The sequence below is a fragment of the Mirounga leonina genome, unplaced genomic scaffold, assembly GCF_011800145.1.
Source record: "Mirounga leonina isolate KUSES-001 unplaced genomic scaffold, KU_Mleo_1.0 Mir_125, whole genome shotgun sequence".
Classification (NCBI taxonomy): domain Eukaryota; kingdom Metazoa; phylum Chordata; class Mammalia; order Carnivora; family Phocidae; genus Mirounga; species Mirounga leonina.
In genome coordinates, this window is record NW_023270305.1 from 68,781,877 (window position 1) to 68,798,282 (window position 16,406).

Genomic DNA, 16,406 nt, shown 5'->3' on the forward strand with positions numbered 1-16,406 from the left:
GACCCGGACTGCGGGCGGATGGCGCCCGGGCCGCCGGCCGCGTAGGGCGTGTGGAGCCCTGTAGGGTGTGGGGACGCAGCGGGCGGCTTGGCCGCCCGCCAGAGCCCAGCCCTCCAAGGTTCCCTGCGTCCCACCGGTTTCCCTAGGGCAGGGAGTCGCCGGGCGCGCCCCAAGGTCCTCCGCCCCGTCTTTCCGCACCACCCCAGGCCCAGTGACCTCGCTTCCCCTTTCCTCCTCCAGCGCCTCCTGCCCATTTCCCGAAAACCCGTGGGAGGCAGGTGGCCACAACTTTTGCCACTAGGAGCACATAAGCCCCAAGGGCAAGCATAGGGCCTTGGGTTGTGCGGAACTCCCCAACTCCAGTGGGAGCCTACTTTACCGGGTCAATCTTCATATAGCAAGACATCCTAGGGCCTGAGGTTTACTGACCATGATGGAAGCTTAGCGTACCCAGAAGTCGGCAGATCACAGCCCTTTCCTACAGCTAAGGACACGCAGGGCAGCAGCCCCTTCCAGCCACCGCAGGCCCTCCAGACCAGTCAAATGTAGGGAGCCCATTTCACGACTGCCTCCGTCTGTGGACATGAATTACAGAATCCAGTCTGGGCCCTCCCTGTGCCCACTCCTCTAATAGGACAGTGGCTTGGTGCACACTGGGTGGTGGGGGGGCAAGTTCCATGTTCCACATTGCTGAAGCATTCAAGACGAACATTCCTGGAGCGTAGGCAGAAGGCTGGAAGTAAACTTTCCTCCCTAGGCTAGTTGGGAACATCCTCACACAAGCCAGTCCATACAACCTGAAGCTTTCTAGGAAGTTCCCCTCCTTTAGCTCCTCACTCCCACTTCCCCTTCCCAGAGCTCTGGGAAGGCAGGCCCCTCCTCTCAGGCCTTCCTCCCAATGCCCTAACTTCTTTTGGCCAGAACCCAAAGCTGCCAGCTGCCTCCCAAGAGCCTGTGGCCCTGGTCTGGTTCCCAGCCCCACAGCTACCACTGTGGGGAAACGCTGGAGCCTGGGCTATCCCCCCTCTGGAGAGGGGCACAAGCACGCAGGGATAACATTAGGGGCAGCTGCCCCAGAACCACGGGGAGGTGAGGCTAGTCCTGCCCAGAAGGTTTTAGCCCAAATGCCTTATCCCTAGCACAGTAACACTTAACTGTTTTCTTGATTTTTATTTGTCAATATAAAAATACTCAAATATTTACAACAAATAAATACGCGGGGACACAATAAGTTACACTGTTAGGAGCCCTCCTCCTAGGGCTGGGAGAGGATATGCAATATCCACAGCATGCCCACCCTCTCTCCTCCTCCCTCCCCCACCCCCACACAACCTTTCCCAGCCCCTAAGGGAGGACAAGTATAAAATACCACTGAACCCCAGGGCCAAGTGGGAGGCCCCTCCCACCCCTGCCCCAAACACACAGGAGAATCCATCTCCCTCCCCCCACCCTGAAAACATTCACAGCCCTAGGAGCAGGACCAGGCCCACCCCAGAGCCCCAGACTCCCCGAAAGGGGCACAGCACCCTGCCCAGCCCACCCCCATATGTACATTGCTGACCCACGCTGGGGACTGGCGGGGGGGTAGGAGAGGCCAAGTGATACGACCCCCTTCCCCTTCATAGCTCCAATGACTCACCAGGAGGACCCCAGGCCAAGGGAAGACTTGACAGAAACAGACAGACCTCTCTCTCTCTCACATTCACACACACACACACGACTAGGTCACACACATGCACACACAGACACATAGATACAAACACACCCACATCTCCAACTTCTGCCTTGGAAAGTTTTGGCTGCTGGGGTCCCACGTGTCCGTGATTCACAGCCCCTCACAGAGAGGAGGAAGAGGCCTTCCGGGAGGCTGGTGTCCTGGGGAGCAGTGCCCGTGCCGAGCAGAGCAGGTCCTCATGGACGGGCGGGTGGCGGCCAGGCTCCGTCCCAGGCCGAGCCGGTGCCCGCGCCATGTCCCTGAGGTAGCTGGTGTGTGTGCAAAAGGAGGAGCGGCGCCTCGCACCCTGCCCCTGCGAGGCGGGGGCGCGGGGTGGGGGTCCCCTCATACGGAGGACTCCTCGGGATTGGAGTCCGGCAGCGGCTGGCGCTGCTGCAGCTTGCGCCTCAGTTCGTCGGCCAGCTCGGGCAGGGGGTGCCCGAGCCCGCCGCGGTCCTCCGCTCCCAGCTGTAGGCGCACGTAGCCGTTGGCGTTAGAGTTCCGCCCGCCCCCCAGGTGAAGCCGGGTCGGAGAAGGCAGGGGCTGGCCGGGGATGCCAGGAGCTGGGGAAGGGGGCCCGCCCCCGGGCTGGCACCGCGCGTGTCCAGGCACGATCTTGAGGGAGCCGTCCGAGTAGTAGTAGCCGACGGGGTCCCAGAGCTTCTCATCAGTCTCCGGGCCGGGCCTGAAGGGGGGACTGGTGGGCTCCTTGGGCAGCTCCAGGGGGTACACCAAGGTCCTCTCCGCCGCCTTGGCACCTTTCTCCAGCTCCTCCCGCAGCCGCCGGCGCAGTGACAGAACCAGCAGCAGCAGGACCAGGCACACGGCCCCCAGGGCCACCACAGCCAGCCACACCAGCCCCAGATTTTCCAAGGGCGCCCGAGCCTCCAGGGTCACCGACGGGCCCGCCACCACGGCCACCAGGTAGCCTTCGGCAGCCAGCCGCGCCCCCTGCTCCTCCGAAAAGCAGTGGTAGGCCCCGGCGTGGCGGGGCTGGGCAGCCATCACGACCAGGGCCTGCAGGCGAGCGTCATAGAGGAAGGAGCCGGGCTGCTCCGCGGGCAGGTCCCGGCCGCCGAAGGTCCAGCGGGCGTGGGCCAAGTTGGAAGAGAGGCGGCAGGGCAGCACCAGGTCCGTGCCCGCCACCACGGTGATGTTTTTGGGTGTGAGCCTGACTGCAGCAGTAGAAAAACAGGAGAGCCGAGTTAGCATGGGAAACCCAGGGCCCCGCGGAGATGCAGCTAGTCCAGCTCTGGCCCAGGGCCCATCCTACCGGGGAAGAGGGAGAGAAAAGACAGCTCACCTTTTTTATTGCCACGGAGGTTACAAATGCCTGAGGTGTCTGAGACCGTCACGTGCTGGATCAGCGAGGACCTGGTTGGGGAAGCAGGGTCCATGGGCACTGGGCCTCCAAACACCCTGCCCTCACCCTTGTGCTGAGCCCCACTCACCCCGAGGGGCCATCCACGGCCACACAGCGGCTGGTGTTGACGCTCCAGGCACAGTAGGGGTCCCGAGCGAGGACGCAGTCTGCACAGGAGCGGTACTTCGCGCAGTCGGCCAGGGGCAGCTGAACCAGCTGAGAGTGGGAGCCTGCAAAGAGCAGCTTCTGCAAGAGAAGCAGGGCACAGGAGGCTCAGCCAGACTGGGACAGACTGTGGCATGGGCGCACGAGGGCAAGGGTGCCAGAGGAGGAAGAGGGCAGTGCTCAACTCCGAGGAGGGAAATCGAAGGACCGAAGAACGCACAGAGGGCTTACTACAAGCCAGACGCAATCCTAAGCACCTTATAGATGTGACCTTCTCAGACAGGGAACAGTGCAACCAAGAGGCTGAGAAGTATAATCACACACACACACACACACACACACACTCCCGTAAATAGTGCAGGAAATGTGTTTTCCGCTAGGCCCGTCAGCCCTCACAATAGCACGAGCAGAGCATAAGGTGTTTTCCTCTGTTTGAATGGTGACTGCCAATCTGTGTTTCTTCGACCACGGACTGACTTTCTGCCATTATTCCATGTTCTGGGCAACAATCTGAGCCACAATAGTTGGTCAAGGGCCAGCACATGAAAGTTCAGGGGAGTCACAGGCCAGAAGAAGGGTAGGATGCAAGCGGCACCTCAGGCAAACAGAAGGGAGTGCAGGCCAGGACTGGACTGCACTGGGCCGGACTAGGGGGCCGGTGGAAAGCCGGCATCATGAGGGCAGCTGAGCAAACGTAGCCCGAGAGGCCTGGTCCACCGTGGCACCACCCGAGGGGCTGTACGTCACAGAGGAACAGCACAACCTCGAGGGGTCTGAAGGAAGTGTGGAGAGCGGCTGCCAAGGCCCAATTCTGGGAACACAGCCCCGTGGGGACCTGGCTATATATAACGCCTGCCGAGCACAGAGTCCGTCCGCACGCGTGTTTCCTGGAACGCTCCCCAAGCTAAGTGTGGTGTGTTCGAGTGCCTCCCCACCCGTCCTGGCCAAGCAAAAGACTGGGGAAGGTGTAGGGACAGCGGTGGGTGGGGCCTGACTACTACCTTGCTCCGGGATAGGACCAAGCTTTCCACAGGCTCCTGGTCAAACACCTGCAGCTCCTCGATCAGGTGGACCCAGGGGCCCAGGCTCACGGCCTTGAGCAGCCAGCCGTCTCCTGTGGGGGTTGGGGGAGGACAGGCATAAACGAGAGGGCACGGGGGCCCCTGGGGCATCTCTAGATCTCGCTGCCCCGGACACACAGGCCTTTACCCAGCTTCCGGCAGCCACACCCACCTCCCCAGGTGCCTACCTGTACCAATGAACAGCACTGTATAGGTGGCTCCATCAAGGCCTGTGACCCGGTCAGCCACCAGGTGGGTGAAGTTGGTGTCCTTCTTCACAAGCAGGGGCCGGCCCCACCGGGGCCCTACCTGCTCCTCCATCAGTGGGTGCTTCTTGATGAAGTTGAGGGTGTTATCAGGCAGCTCCAGAGAACTGGTGTAGCCATGGCGTCGGTGCCAGTTGTTGATGCACTGGGGGCGAGGGGGGGTGAAGACGGGGGAGAGCTGTCAGCACGTGGGAGAGCTACTGTGGCGGCGGGCAGGAGCCCATCCCCGCCCCGGAGGACTCACTGAGCCGGGCCGTGGGCTGGGTACGGGGTCGGTATAGCGGCCCCACTTCTGGGCTTGCTCACGGTACTCCTTGTAGGGCCCCTCGAATACCCTCTGGATCTCTTCCAGCTGGTACTCGCAGACCGCTGACAAGTCCACATCGCCCCTGTCACAGCAAAGGAGGGACCCCAAGGGTGAGGCACGTGCCCACTTTACCCTAGCTCGCGGCATGGACCGGGAAGGCGGGGCCCCCCACAAAGCAGTCCTGGGCGTGTGCGATGTCATGTTGGCTCTGAAGTACCACTGGGGGAAGGGCCCTGCACACCTCCCCTGGGGGGGCTTTGGAAAGGGGCAGATGCCCAACACCGTCCTTGCCTTCTGGTCTACCGACCACTTAAGACTTTACTCAGACGCCTGCACCCACCAACCATCCCTACCCCGCAAACCTCCTCCCTACCCCCAAGTATTCCTGGCCAACTCACCACCGCGCCCGGAAAACCCCGAAGAAGGTAGTGTTGTGCCAAGAGGCGTCGCGCAGGGTGTGCAGGGCCTGCAGCTGGTTGAAGTAGAGCTGCCGGTCGGGGGCCGAGCACACCAGCCTCGCCTTCAGGAACGTGGTCCACTTCCTCTGCAGGGTCCGCGCACCCCCCATGTCCCCCTGGCGGATGGCAAGGGGACACTGCCGGTCAGGCCTGCCGAGCCCCCAGGGCTCCCAGGGCTCCCCACTCACTGTAGGACTCCATACCTTGCAGACACGGGCTACACGGGCCACCACCTGTTCCGCATAGCAGTCATACTCCACTGCCCGCTCGCTGAAGAAGAAGTAGACCTTGTCATCGTCCCCTGTGAAGCTGCCCACGCTCTCTGGGATGTAGGCAGAGCCTACAAAATGAGGTTCTACAGGAAGGGGAGGAGGGTTAGCGGCGGGGGGTGCTGCAGGGCCCCTCACCCATGGCTCCCCCCGGGCTCCACACCAGCTCCTCGGGGCTCACCATTGAGCCAGAAGGCCAGGTACTCTGTCTTCATGGAGTGGTGAGGCCCCATGTTACGCAGGATTACAGGCTCTGTTCCTAGGAAGTTGTTGAGCGTGGCCGAGTACAGCTCGCCGTCTGTGGGAGACAGAGGATCAGGCAGGCCAGAAGTGACATGAAGACACATTCAAGCCACGCAGACCCACAGTGAGAACAAGTTCTGGGGGCAGACTCCCCCAGCCTGCCACGGGGACAGCCACTCACCCACAAGGAGGCCAGTGTGGCCCTTGGCCGGGTCATAGGGACATTTCCCCTTCCCATCCTCAAATTCTCCACGCTCCAAAGTGAAGGTGAGCATGTCCTGGGGCAGGGAAGAGACAATGAGGAGGAGATGCAGAAAGGCCCGGGAGTCCAGAGAAGGAAGAGGAGGGGACTGAGTGGGGAAACCAGCACTCACGATGTAGGTACACTTGGGCTGGAAGGCGTAGGTACCACAGACGTACAGGTGGGATGTGTTGTAGGGCTGCAGGAAGCGGATGAAGTTGAAACACTCCGTCTGGGGAGAGAAAGGCATTCACTTAAGAGTACAGGGACATGGGACACAAGGACCAAGAACGGGTCTGGGACAAAGAGAGAGGGTGGGGGTGGGGGGAGACAGCAGGCGCCATGAGGCCTGGCCAGCGGAAGTACAGGGTGGGGGGGGGGCTCTGGCTCTCCTGGCCGTATCCTGAGCACCCACCTGGTTGCTCTTCCCTTTCTGGATACACTCGGCTTTCTTCTCAGCTGGTGCCTCCCATGCGATCTGGGGGGAGGGGGGCATGTCAATCACAAGTACACACTGAGCATGTGCCCGGAGTATCTGCCACATGCATGGCCTGTGGCAGCCACGTGGGGACACCACAAGTGAGCACACATAGTCCCCATTCTCTGGGAGTTTAACAGAGGACGGAAGCCCCAAACTGCCCCCAAGCTGCAGATGAGGGAAAGCAGCGTGTCCACTCTGCTAGGAGGATGGGCCTGGAGACTGCGCAAGATTTCCACAGGGAAGAACAGGGTGGGGGAGGCAGGGCTGAGGGGACAGTTTCGTCAAGCTCAGCCCCTCTGGGTCTTGCCACTCTCCCCACACCTGTGTGCCTCCCACTCCCCCACCTCTCACCGCTCCTTGCAGCTCCAGAGCCTCCACGCTGAAGGCAAACAGGGCCTCCCGGGCCCCCACGTATAGAAGCCCTGTCTGCTCAGTCAGGGTCAACGTCAGGAAGTCCTGGATGCCCGTTTGGGAGAACCGCCGCACCACTGTGGCCAACTCTGCGGGGACAAGGTGGGAGTGAGCAGGGTGGTGAATGGGCAGAGGGCTTCCTGGGGCTCCAGGTATCCTCCTCCCCCCAGAATCAGCCTTCCTCTATACAGTGGTCTTCGGGGCCTAAGCACCCCTGCTGCCGGCCAGCACCCCACAAGCAGATGCCAGCTAAGCACCCTGACTGGCAATAAAGGGCCTTCTCTAATAGCCTTTTGGCTCTGACAGCTCCCCTCAAGCCTCCCTGGCCTTTCCCAGCCTGGGAGGCGGCGAATCTGGGCTGGTGAGGAGGAAGGAAGGATATCTCAGCCACAGCTTCCGGCCAGAGGAAGCCATCAGACTGATGGCCCTCACTCTCAGGGTCAACAGCGCCTCTGGCTGCAGAGCTGGGCTCTTCCCCCTCCCAGCTTCCTCCGCTGCTTCCTTCTTTGCTGCCTGCTACCCACATCAGGCTCTGGCCAGGCCCCAGCCCGTGATCCGGCAAAGCAGTTATGTACTGAAGTTGTAAGCTCTGCTTGCCTGAGGAAACTCTTCACTGCAGCGGGACCCAAATCCAGGCGGCCAGAGATCCAAGCACGGCCGGCCACTGGGACAGTCGGGGACATGGGAGACTGCGTTGGGGCTGGGAGGCCAGGCCAGCGTGGTCAGGGGGAACCAGAGGCTAGGGACCAGAGAAGGCACTGAAGCCTCGGAGCTGGGAAGCCTTGTTGCTGTTCACCATGCAAGGTACGACGACACTGATGTAGTCACAGAATTCTTAAGTCAGCCCCCAAAATAGCTGCTGACCTATCCTCAGAGTCCCCCTAAACCAGCCTTAGTCTTTGGCGCCACACACAGGCGGGCAAGGGAGGGCTTCATTAGCACCCGAGTGGAATCTGCGGGAGGTGAGCTCATCCTAGGTCCCCAGGGTGCACTGATGAGACAAACACCTGACATCACCTCTTAATACAGGTGTGCGCGCACAGAGGGCTGTCGGGTCTGCTGTCCCCCGACAGGAGCACGTGTGTAAACACATCCAGGGCCAACAGAGGGCACAAGGGTAGCAGAGGGGGCCTATTACGGTTGATAAAGGGGCTCCTGGGGGCAAAGAGCTAGAAAGACTTTGGGGAGGGGGGTGATAACACTCTGCCTTATGCCTACCCGGGCTCCATTTTCTCTCTGTGGGCTCTCAGTGCAGGTGCTAGTTCCAGAAGTAAGGCATGGGGAGAATGATACAGAACGGTCTCTCTTCCTTACATTACAGTGGCAGACAGGTCCTAACCATCTAAAGAAGGGCCATCCCAAGACTATGAGCTCTGGGTCCCTGGGGCCACTCTGGGGCTACTCATTCTCATTTCTTAGAAAGCTGTCATATACATCGGTGGGCTTTGAGCCCGAGAGCAGGATAAAGCCGGCACGATCTAGGGGCAATCGCTCCTCTCCCCCCACCTCCCCATAGTCCCTCCTGGCCTCCCCCCTTGGGACTTCAGGCACTCACCCCCAGAAGATACGGTCTTCCGGGGCACCAGGTTCCACCACATCTCAGCCCCAATGCCCAGGCCCCACAGCCCCACTACCAGCAGCCAGACAGCCCAGTGTGGGGCCATGGCAAATGCCCCAGCTCGAAGCTCCAGGCCAGCTGCCCTGCTGGGGGAAAAGAAAGGGTCAGAATCACAGCCAGAGAAAACAGACCGGAAGGGGGCCCACACAAGCCCATGCCGAGAGGCACTGACAGAACATATGACCTGATCAGCCTCCCCAGGAGCCTCCTGGATTCCCCCCCACTTACCCAGTCCTTGGAGCAGAACCAGGTGTCCCCCCCCCCCACACACACACCTGGCCTCGGCCCCCACAGATTCCAAAGGAGGTGGGGACCCCAGAGGAAAGGGAGGAGCTGAGTCAGCTGGAGGGGTGGACACTCCAAGAAACCTTCTCTGGCCTCCAGGCCCTCACCCACTCCCTCTCAACAGGAAGTTGTTTAAGAAATTAAAAGGGGACCCCTTCCCCCCACACTCAAGCCTGACAGATTTGAGGATTTCTTAAAATAACCTCTGGAAGCAGGACCTGCCCCCACTGGGGCTCCAGCCAGCCCCAAGATATACTTCTGGCACGCAAACCCCTTGGCAGGGCGAAGGGGCATACGGTGGGTGGGCGGTTCCAGAAGCCCCTCCACCCCCCGGGAGGGGACTTGATGGAGCCAGCCGTGCGGGGGTCCTGGCCCCAGCCTCTCCCCTCCCCCAGCGCAGACAATAGCCAGGCAAAGCCCCAAACCCCGGTTCCACATCAGCAGGGCTGAAGTGGGGCCGGGAGCCGAAGGGGCCCAGCTTCCCGAGGCCCCTTTGTTGCCCAAGACGGGAGGCAGGAAGTGGGTGGGATGGGCGTGGAAATGACCAGGGCCTCATCCTGTTCCTCGCACAGCCTCCTAGGAGACACTAGCTTTCGGGCTTTGGGGCGGCGGGACAACAGGGCTGGCTCCGGTCTAATCAGGGATCTCCCGGCGAGCAGCTCTCAGGCGGGGGCGGGGGGAGCTGAGGGGCGGGTGGGGAGCGCGAAAGGGATTCCTCTCGGACCGCGGGGGACGCCCTGTGCAGGGCCGGCGCCTGCTGCGCTCCCCCCGGGTCTGACGAATCTTCCCAACTCAGGGATTGCGCCCCGGGACCCCGGCCTGGGCAAGCCATCTGGATTAATTGCACTGCCCCAGAACTCCAGTGCCGGGTACGGAGACACAGAAGCTGGGGACCTGCTCACCCCAAAACAAAGGGTCCCCGCCAAGACCGTCCTTGGTCACCCCCCCAATTCTCCCCTCCCCCCAGCTCCCGGGATTTGAATGCAAACAAAGCGGCGGCGCTGGGAGCGTGGCGAGCCCGGCCGGCGGACGCCCCCTGTCGGCCCAATACCCCAGCACTGGAAGGGCGGGGGGGGCGCTGGGGATACGTTCACCCCTCCCTCCCCCACAACACACCCCCAGCCCTCCCTCTGCCCCTTACCCTAGACCCCGGCCGGACCCCGCGGCGCGCTCCGAGAATCGGCCAGCACGGCGATGCCCCCACCCCCAGCTCCTCCCAGGGCGGGGAAGCAGGGGCAGCCGGAGGGGTGGGGGCTGGAGGAGCGCGGGGCCCCGGAGGTGCGCCCCCCACCCTCGCCCACCGCGAGCGGCGGGGCGCGAACGGCGCTTCCGCGGCTGCAGGGCGGGCGCTCCCGCCAGGGACTGCGCGGCCAGGCTCGGGTCGGGAGCCTGGCTTTCCAGGACAACCCGCCTCCCCGGCGGAGCGGGCGGGCGGGGGCCCGCGGCAGGGAAATCCGATCCCACAACATCGGCCTCAGTCCAAGCCCGCCCCAAACTTTCCGTCGGGGGTGGGGGAGCCGGGGGCAGTTCGGGGGCCTGGAGAGGATCCTGGCCGCCGACCCGACAGCACGGGGGACCCCCCGCCCCCCTCGGCCCCGCTCTTCCAGACCAGTCCGCGCCTCCGGACGCTATGGCTGCGGGCACTGCTTGCCCGGCTCAGGAGCCCCCGCCAGGCAGCCCGCGGGGGGCGCAGGAAGGATCTCGGACGAACTGCTGTCCCCGCCGCTAGCCCTCCCTGCACCCCCAGACCCTGTCCCTCGAGCGTGCGGCGGCCCCTGCCCGGGTCGGGGGACAAAGCGGCGGCCCCGGAGCCCTGGTGCTCCCGCCCCGCGCAACCCTGGCCTCACTCACCTCTTCTTCGCGGCTTGAATCCCTGGGCGCCGCCCTCGCGTTCGGCTCGGATCACGGTCCGCCCCTACCCGCGCGCCGCCGACGGCCTGCGCGCGCCCGCCCGCCCTCCTTCGCTGTCCCCTCTGCCACCGCCCCTCGGTCCCGGCTCGGCTCGGCGCCCCTGGGCTCGGGCTCCCCGCGCCACCGCGCCGGGTGCCGGCTCTTTCTCCAGCGCTGCCGCCGCTCTCCGCCCCCTCCCACCTGACGTCAGGCGGGGGGGGGTCGAGCGGAGGCCGGGGGCGGGACGCGAAGGCCGGCCCAGGAGGGGGCTGCGACCCGCCGCGACCCGCCGGCCCCCCAGCTCCCCGCCGGCGGGCTCGGACCCCCGCCCCTCCCCGCGCCCTGCCGCCCCGTGCCTCTGAGTCGCGGTCTGCGCCACAGCGCCGGGAGGTGGGGCGGGGGAGGGACTCCGGGCATTGCCTTGGCGGGGGGGATCGGACTCACCCGGTCTTTCCGAAATGTCCCCCAAGGCCAACCTCGGGCTGGGCGGCTGGGCTCGGGAATGGGGCTGAGGAGCTCCCCACGCTGCAATTACTGGAACCAACGCGGGCAAACCACCTCGGGGCGAGTGTCCGAGGGAGGGGTGCCGGGGAAACCGAGGCTCCTTTTCGGGGCGGACCAGAGTGGGTCTATCTTTTGGCCCGAAATTCTGCTTCGTTTCTTGGCCGCAACGCCCACTGCCCCCCCCCCCCCCCCCGCCCCGCAGTCATACTGGAACGGGTCTTACCAGCCAGGAAGACCCACTAATCTCCGGAGAGTCTGCTCCTTGTTTTTCATGCTCCACACGGAGGAACAGCAGCGCCCTTGCCCAACTCCCGGTGAAGACAACCCTCCGGGAGACTCCTGTTGCACAGAGCCTGCCCCCAAGAAATGACTCCTTCTGATGCCACTGGAAGGCTGAATAACAAGTGACATGAGCCCTAATGTTCAGATGAAAGCGGCTGAGGGGAAGCCTCGGTGGAGAACTACCACCTTTTAGAACCGCCTGCCTCCGCCCACAGCAGCTCCTAGAAGTCACTTGTAGCTCTGGCCTCCTGCGCTGGGGCCGTGCTGGGGTGGACCTTGCCAGCTGGTCCTTGGAGCTGGGGCAGGTGGACAAACCCCAGGGAAGCCGCCCCATCAGCACCCAGATACGGATGCCTCCTCTTGGCTAGGGGCAAATGACAGAGATAAAGAGACTGGAGCCCCGAGGCTTTGGTGGTAACTTTAAGCGGGTGCAGTCCTGGAGGGGAGGAACAGTGGAGGGCCCCCATCAGCAGATCTGGATTATAAATCAGTCCCGACAGGAGCTTTTGTTCTGAGTTAAAACTTGGCATCTGAAAATGGAGACCAGAAGAGTAGTGGAGATAATTGGGAAAAGCAGCCCAGTTTGGATTCAGTAACAATTGGGTCTTTGCTGGTACACATAAAGGCCCCTTCTCCCGCACTGGCCAAAGCCACATTTCCCAGCTCCTTTCCACCAGAGGGGGGGAAAAAAAAAAAGCTGTGGTCTTGGAGATGCTGGAGATAGAGGGCAAGACAGTTAACAGCATGGGGTGGGCAGGGAAGGCTCTGTGCTTCAGCGGGCTGGGAGGGAGATGGGTGTAACCCCCCTCCTCCAGGTTAGACCCTGCGTCTTTTTAAGTGGAGGTAAACGGATGCTCAATATTTGTTCTTTGCTTTAGACTTTGCAACCTGCCTTCACATACATTTCCTCACATATTCCTCATGACGACTGTTCAAAAGGCAGGTATGGGGTGCCTGAGTGGCTCAGTGGGTTAAGCATCTGCCTTTGGCTCAGGTCATAATCCCAGGGTCCTGGGATCAGCGGGAAGCCTGCTTCTCCCTCTCCCTCTGAGGCTCCCTCTGCCTGTGCTCTCTGTCAAATAAATAAATAAAACCTTAAAAAAAAAAAAAAAGGGCAGGTATTGTGTCTCTGATTTTAGAGATAAAATGCGTCTCAGAAGGATGAAGCAACCTGCTCAAAGGCACGTAGATAATTAGCAAGGTCAGAATGTTAAATCAGGTCTTGGGACTCCCAATTCTGTCTTTGCACCAAGTCAGAGTGCATCTGGACAACCTTTAAGCCCTAAACAGCTCGTTTCCTGCTGTTTTTCCTCACCTCCGCTCCCACCCCCACCAGGCAGAGACTTGAGCTCCTGGCTCCACCTGCAAGATGGCCCCAGTGGAAAGTTTCAAAAGGTGGTTTGGTTTCACTGGCAGGGACAGTCTTCTGTACGTTATGGCAGGCTTCTCTGTTCCTGCTAACAGACTCCGGGAGCCCTTCCCTCTCAAATGCTCCTCCAAGATAAGGCTGCAGCTCCCCCCACCCCTCCTCCCCTTTTCTACCTTCACTCATTTCCTGCTGTGTTCTGTTCATTTCCAGCACTGGCCTTTTCCATGGGTGGGTGGGCAGAGGATAAAGTTTCCTGCATGACTACTTGCTCATGATTCATACTTTTTAATAAAAGCACAACCGGTCAAAAATGAGGATTCCTGGGTTTTAAATTAAGAAAAAAAAAAAGAAGAAGAAGAAGAAGAAGAAAAGTCTCCTGTACCTGTCATGTCTCTCTAGGGCCTGTCTGGCATATTCTATTTAAGGTACCCATGCTTCAGGCCTTAGGCCCTAACAGGCCCTCCTGCTCACCTGCTTGTGGCCAAGTCAAGGAAAGACCCAGATATGCTAAATGCCTTCTGAGGTTCTCCAAGAGTCCACTGGCAGCTCAGCTCAGGCCAGTCCCTACAGATGGGCCCAGGAGTCTTATCTGAAAGGCAAGCCCCCACTCCCTCCCCCACGACATTGGTCATGTGCCATGGTGTCCCTGATTTGAGCTCCTCACCCCTAGTTCTTGCAAGGCAGCTTTCGGACCAGAGTGGAGCCCAGGGTTCACCCTGGGATTCTCCAGCTAGCACTGCCTGGCCAACTTCCCAAAGGATCCGGGAGCTGTTGTCAGCCCACAGCGGGGGAAATGAGAAAGCCTGGGTCAGCCACCCTTCAGGGATCTTTCTGAGGGCCTGGGGACCGAGGTGAGCGGGGCATAGGAAAAGGACTTCCTCTACTTCCTCCTAAAGGAGAGTTATCAAAGCTGTCCACCTGGGAAGCCTTTCCCTTCCCAGCCCCTCCCTGCCACCATCACCAAAAGGAAGCAGGAAAACATCCGTCATCCCAGCCCCGGATGCTGCGTTTCCAGTGGCTTCAGTGAGGATAGCCCTCAGCCTTTTCCCAGGAGCTTAAGGATCTGGAAAGGGCAAGTGGTGCAGCTGCCAGGACCATTGTGGAATTCGTGGCCTAGAGGAGACTGAGTCTTTAACTGGTCCCAGACCAGTTTGCCATCTGGTCAGCTCCCAGCCAGTTCCAGAGAGGGCCCATTACATGTCCCAGGGGATAGGGGACGCCCTTGGGTGACCTCGAAGCGCACCCCTCTGCTCAGGTTACAGCTAGGTCTCTGGAGGGACTGAGAGTCACCAACACCTCCTTTCTCCTTGGTATCGATTTCCCTCTTGGGGATGAGTGTGTTTGGGGCACAGGGGAGGAGGGGTCAGTGCACAAGGACCAGGACTGGGGAGAAGGGCCCCAGATGTCTATGGTGATAGACCGCATAGATCTCTTTCTCAGAGCCACGAAGGGGCAGCTTCGAGAACTGGAAACTCCCCAGTTTGGCCTCTTAGGCCTCCCTACTCCCTCTCTGCCCTTGGCAGTGAGAACAAAGAGGGGAAATTTCAAAGGTGATTTCCAGGTTTCCAGAGCAAACTGAAGAGCTGAGGATTAACTGTCAGGATGTGCAGTGTCAGAAGCAGGAGCTGCCTGGAGGGAGGTGAAGAAGGCTGGCTCACCAGAGCCTTCGCTCTTTTATCAGACGATCTCAGGCCTACCTGATGCCACTGGGGCCTCAGTGGTGCCCCAGCCAGGAGGCCCTGTGATGTGGCCAGGAACAGAAACCAGAACTCTCGGTCAAGTCACCTGGGCATCCAAGTCACCCTGGCCTAGGACTTCTTCCACCTCTCACTTGGCAAAGGGAGCACGGCAGGGCAAAAACCCGTATGGCACCCAGCACTCTGCCGTGTGCTCATGCCCTCTGAATTATAGATGCCCTCAGCTCCCAGACTTCTGGGCGAGGGAGGCAGCTGTGTCTAAAACAGCTCCAGGGGGCACCTGGGTGGCTCAATCGATTAAGCGTCCAACTCTTGATCTCGGCTCGGGTCTTGATCTCAGGGTCATGAGTTCAAGCCCTGCGTTGGGCTCCATGTGTGGAGCCTACTTAAATAAAACAAAACAAACAAACAAACAAATAAATAAGACAGGCCCAGGAAGTGATGGGCTACCCTTCAGTTCTGCAAATTGAGCCACTTGTCCTAAAGGTCCTTTATTTGGGGGGAGTCTCTCTCCTAGTTAGCCTGCCTTACCCTACCCCTGTGGCATGAGAGCAAAGGAGAGGGGCACATAAACACAGAAAGTCGTAAGCACCAGCCATGGTGAAGCTCCGTCGGCAGACACGGCTTGAGCTGAGGAGTGGGCCCGGGCCAAGGGTGTAGGGTCATCCTCTGCTACTTCCACCTCTTACGGCCCCTGCAAAACCCTCTTCCAACCCAGAGTTAGGAGAAGCCTGACGCTAAAATGGATTCTTGGGATTGGAGAAGTAGACAGAGAATGGGGATACCCAGGGATCTCCCCAGTGATGCACAGGGCCCACACGCTTCTCAAGGGGGGGCAGGTCAAAGATACCCAGCACTTCATTAAGGATCAGGGCCCACCAAACCAATCCTGAGCAAGGCTGAGGGAAAGCATCCAGAACTGTCTTTTGGCACCCCACCCCACTTCTAAGTCTGGGGAGTTGATTTCAGAACTCAGTGATACACCGAACTAAGTGTAATTACAGCCCTGACCCACCAGCTCACTCTGGATCCTCCCCAGTGAGGGCAGTGAGTGGCGGGGGCGTAGTTCCAGACCGGGTCCAAACAAATGCTCCCTATTGGTGCTCCCCGGTTTCTGACAGCTCTCAGGCCACAGGAGTAACTGCTCCTCCCTCAGGATTTACAAACAGCCTTCTGGGGCAGGGGGTGGGGCCTAAGAGGCCCAGGTCACATGACTGTCCGAGGTGGGAACTCAGCCCAGCACCAGCAGAGATGTCAGGAAACTGGACGCTGGGCAGGAGCCCTCAGGATAGGCATTGAAGGAAATCTTCTAAACCACCGATGCTGAAATAAGACTTTAGTGTGCACAAAGAAAGCTCGCATTAGCGCCAGAGAGGAAGGAGGGTTGGGAGGGCCCAGGAGGCCCCGGGAAAACAGAGAGTGGGTACAAAGGCCTTGGGGCAGAGGAGACGACTGGGAGGACTGGGAGGGAAGGAGGGCTGAGGGGTGGGCCAGGGAGACACATCTGTTGCCTGGTGGGGGTCAGGGGGAGGCAGGCTCTTGCTTCATCACACCAGTCCTCCTCTGGCCTCTGTTCTTTGCTCCCTCCTGTTCCTTGAAGCCTGTTTGCTTCCTGCCAGAGCCAAGAGCTGGGGACCAGCAGCCGTGCCCTGCTCCTTTAGTCTTTCCAGGGGCTGAAGTACTGGGCCTGTGGCAAGGAGAAAAACAGGGCGATGGCCCCGGGCCGGGTGGTGCCCACTGTCCTGATGGTGACTCTCCAGCGTCAACATCCACTACAGGCCT

General features: G+C 60.7%; 2 protein-coding genes across 2 annotated transcripts in view; both read right to left on the reverse strand.

Moving 5' to 3' along the window:
- Nucleotides 1-1,155: 1,155 nt before the first annotated feature.
- On the reverse strand, nucleotides 1,156-11,718 carry SEMA4C (semaphorin 4C). Its single transcript, XM_035001714.1, has 15 exons — nucleotides 11,500-11,718; nucleotides 8,535-8,683; nucleotides 6,920-7,068; nucleotides 6,503-6,565; nucleotides 6,221-6,319; nucleotides 6,028-6,124; nucleotides 5,785-5,901; nucleotides 5,538-5,689; nucleotides 5,275-5,450; nucleotides 4,814-4,958; nucleotides 4,492-4,714; nucleotides 4,244-4,356; nucleotides 3,166-3,323; nucleotides 3,018-3,088; nucleotides 1,156-2,889 (listed from the first exon to the last, which is right to left on the reverse strand). The coding sequence occupies exons 1-15, from the start codon at nucleotides 11,685-11,687 to the stop codon at nucleotides 2,060-2,062; spliced, it is 2,730 nt and encodes a 909-aa protein (XP_034857605.1). The 5' UTR covers nucleotides 11,688-11,718; the 3' UTR covers nucleotides 1,156-2,059.
- A 3,454-nt stretch (nucleotides 11,719-15,172) lies between these two features.
- The window catches only part of FAM178B (family with sequence similarity 178 member B), an 89,297-nt gene continuing 88,063 nt past the window's right edge, over nucleotides 15,173-16,406 (reverse strand). The window contains exon 16 of the mRNA XM_035001715.1: nucleotides 15,173-16,311. Coding sequence (XP_034857606.1) covers nucleotides 16,282-16,311 — 30 coding nt within the window. The 3' untranslated portion in view covers nucleotides 15,173-16,281. The remainder of the gene's footprint in view (nucleotides 16,312-16,406) is intronic.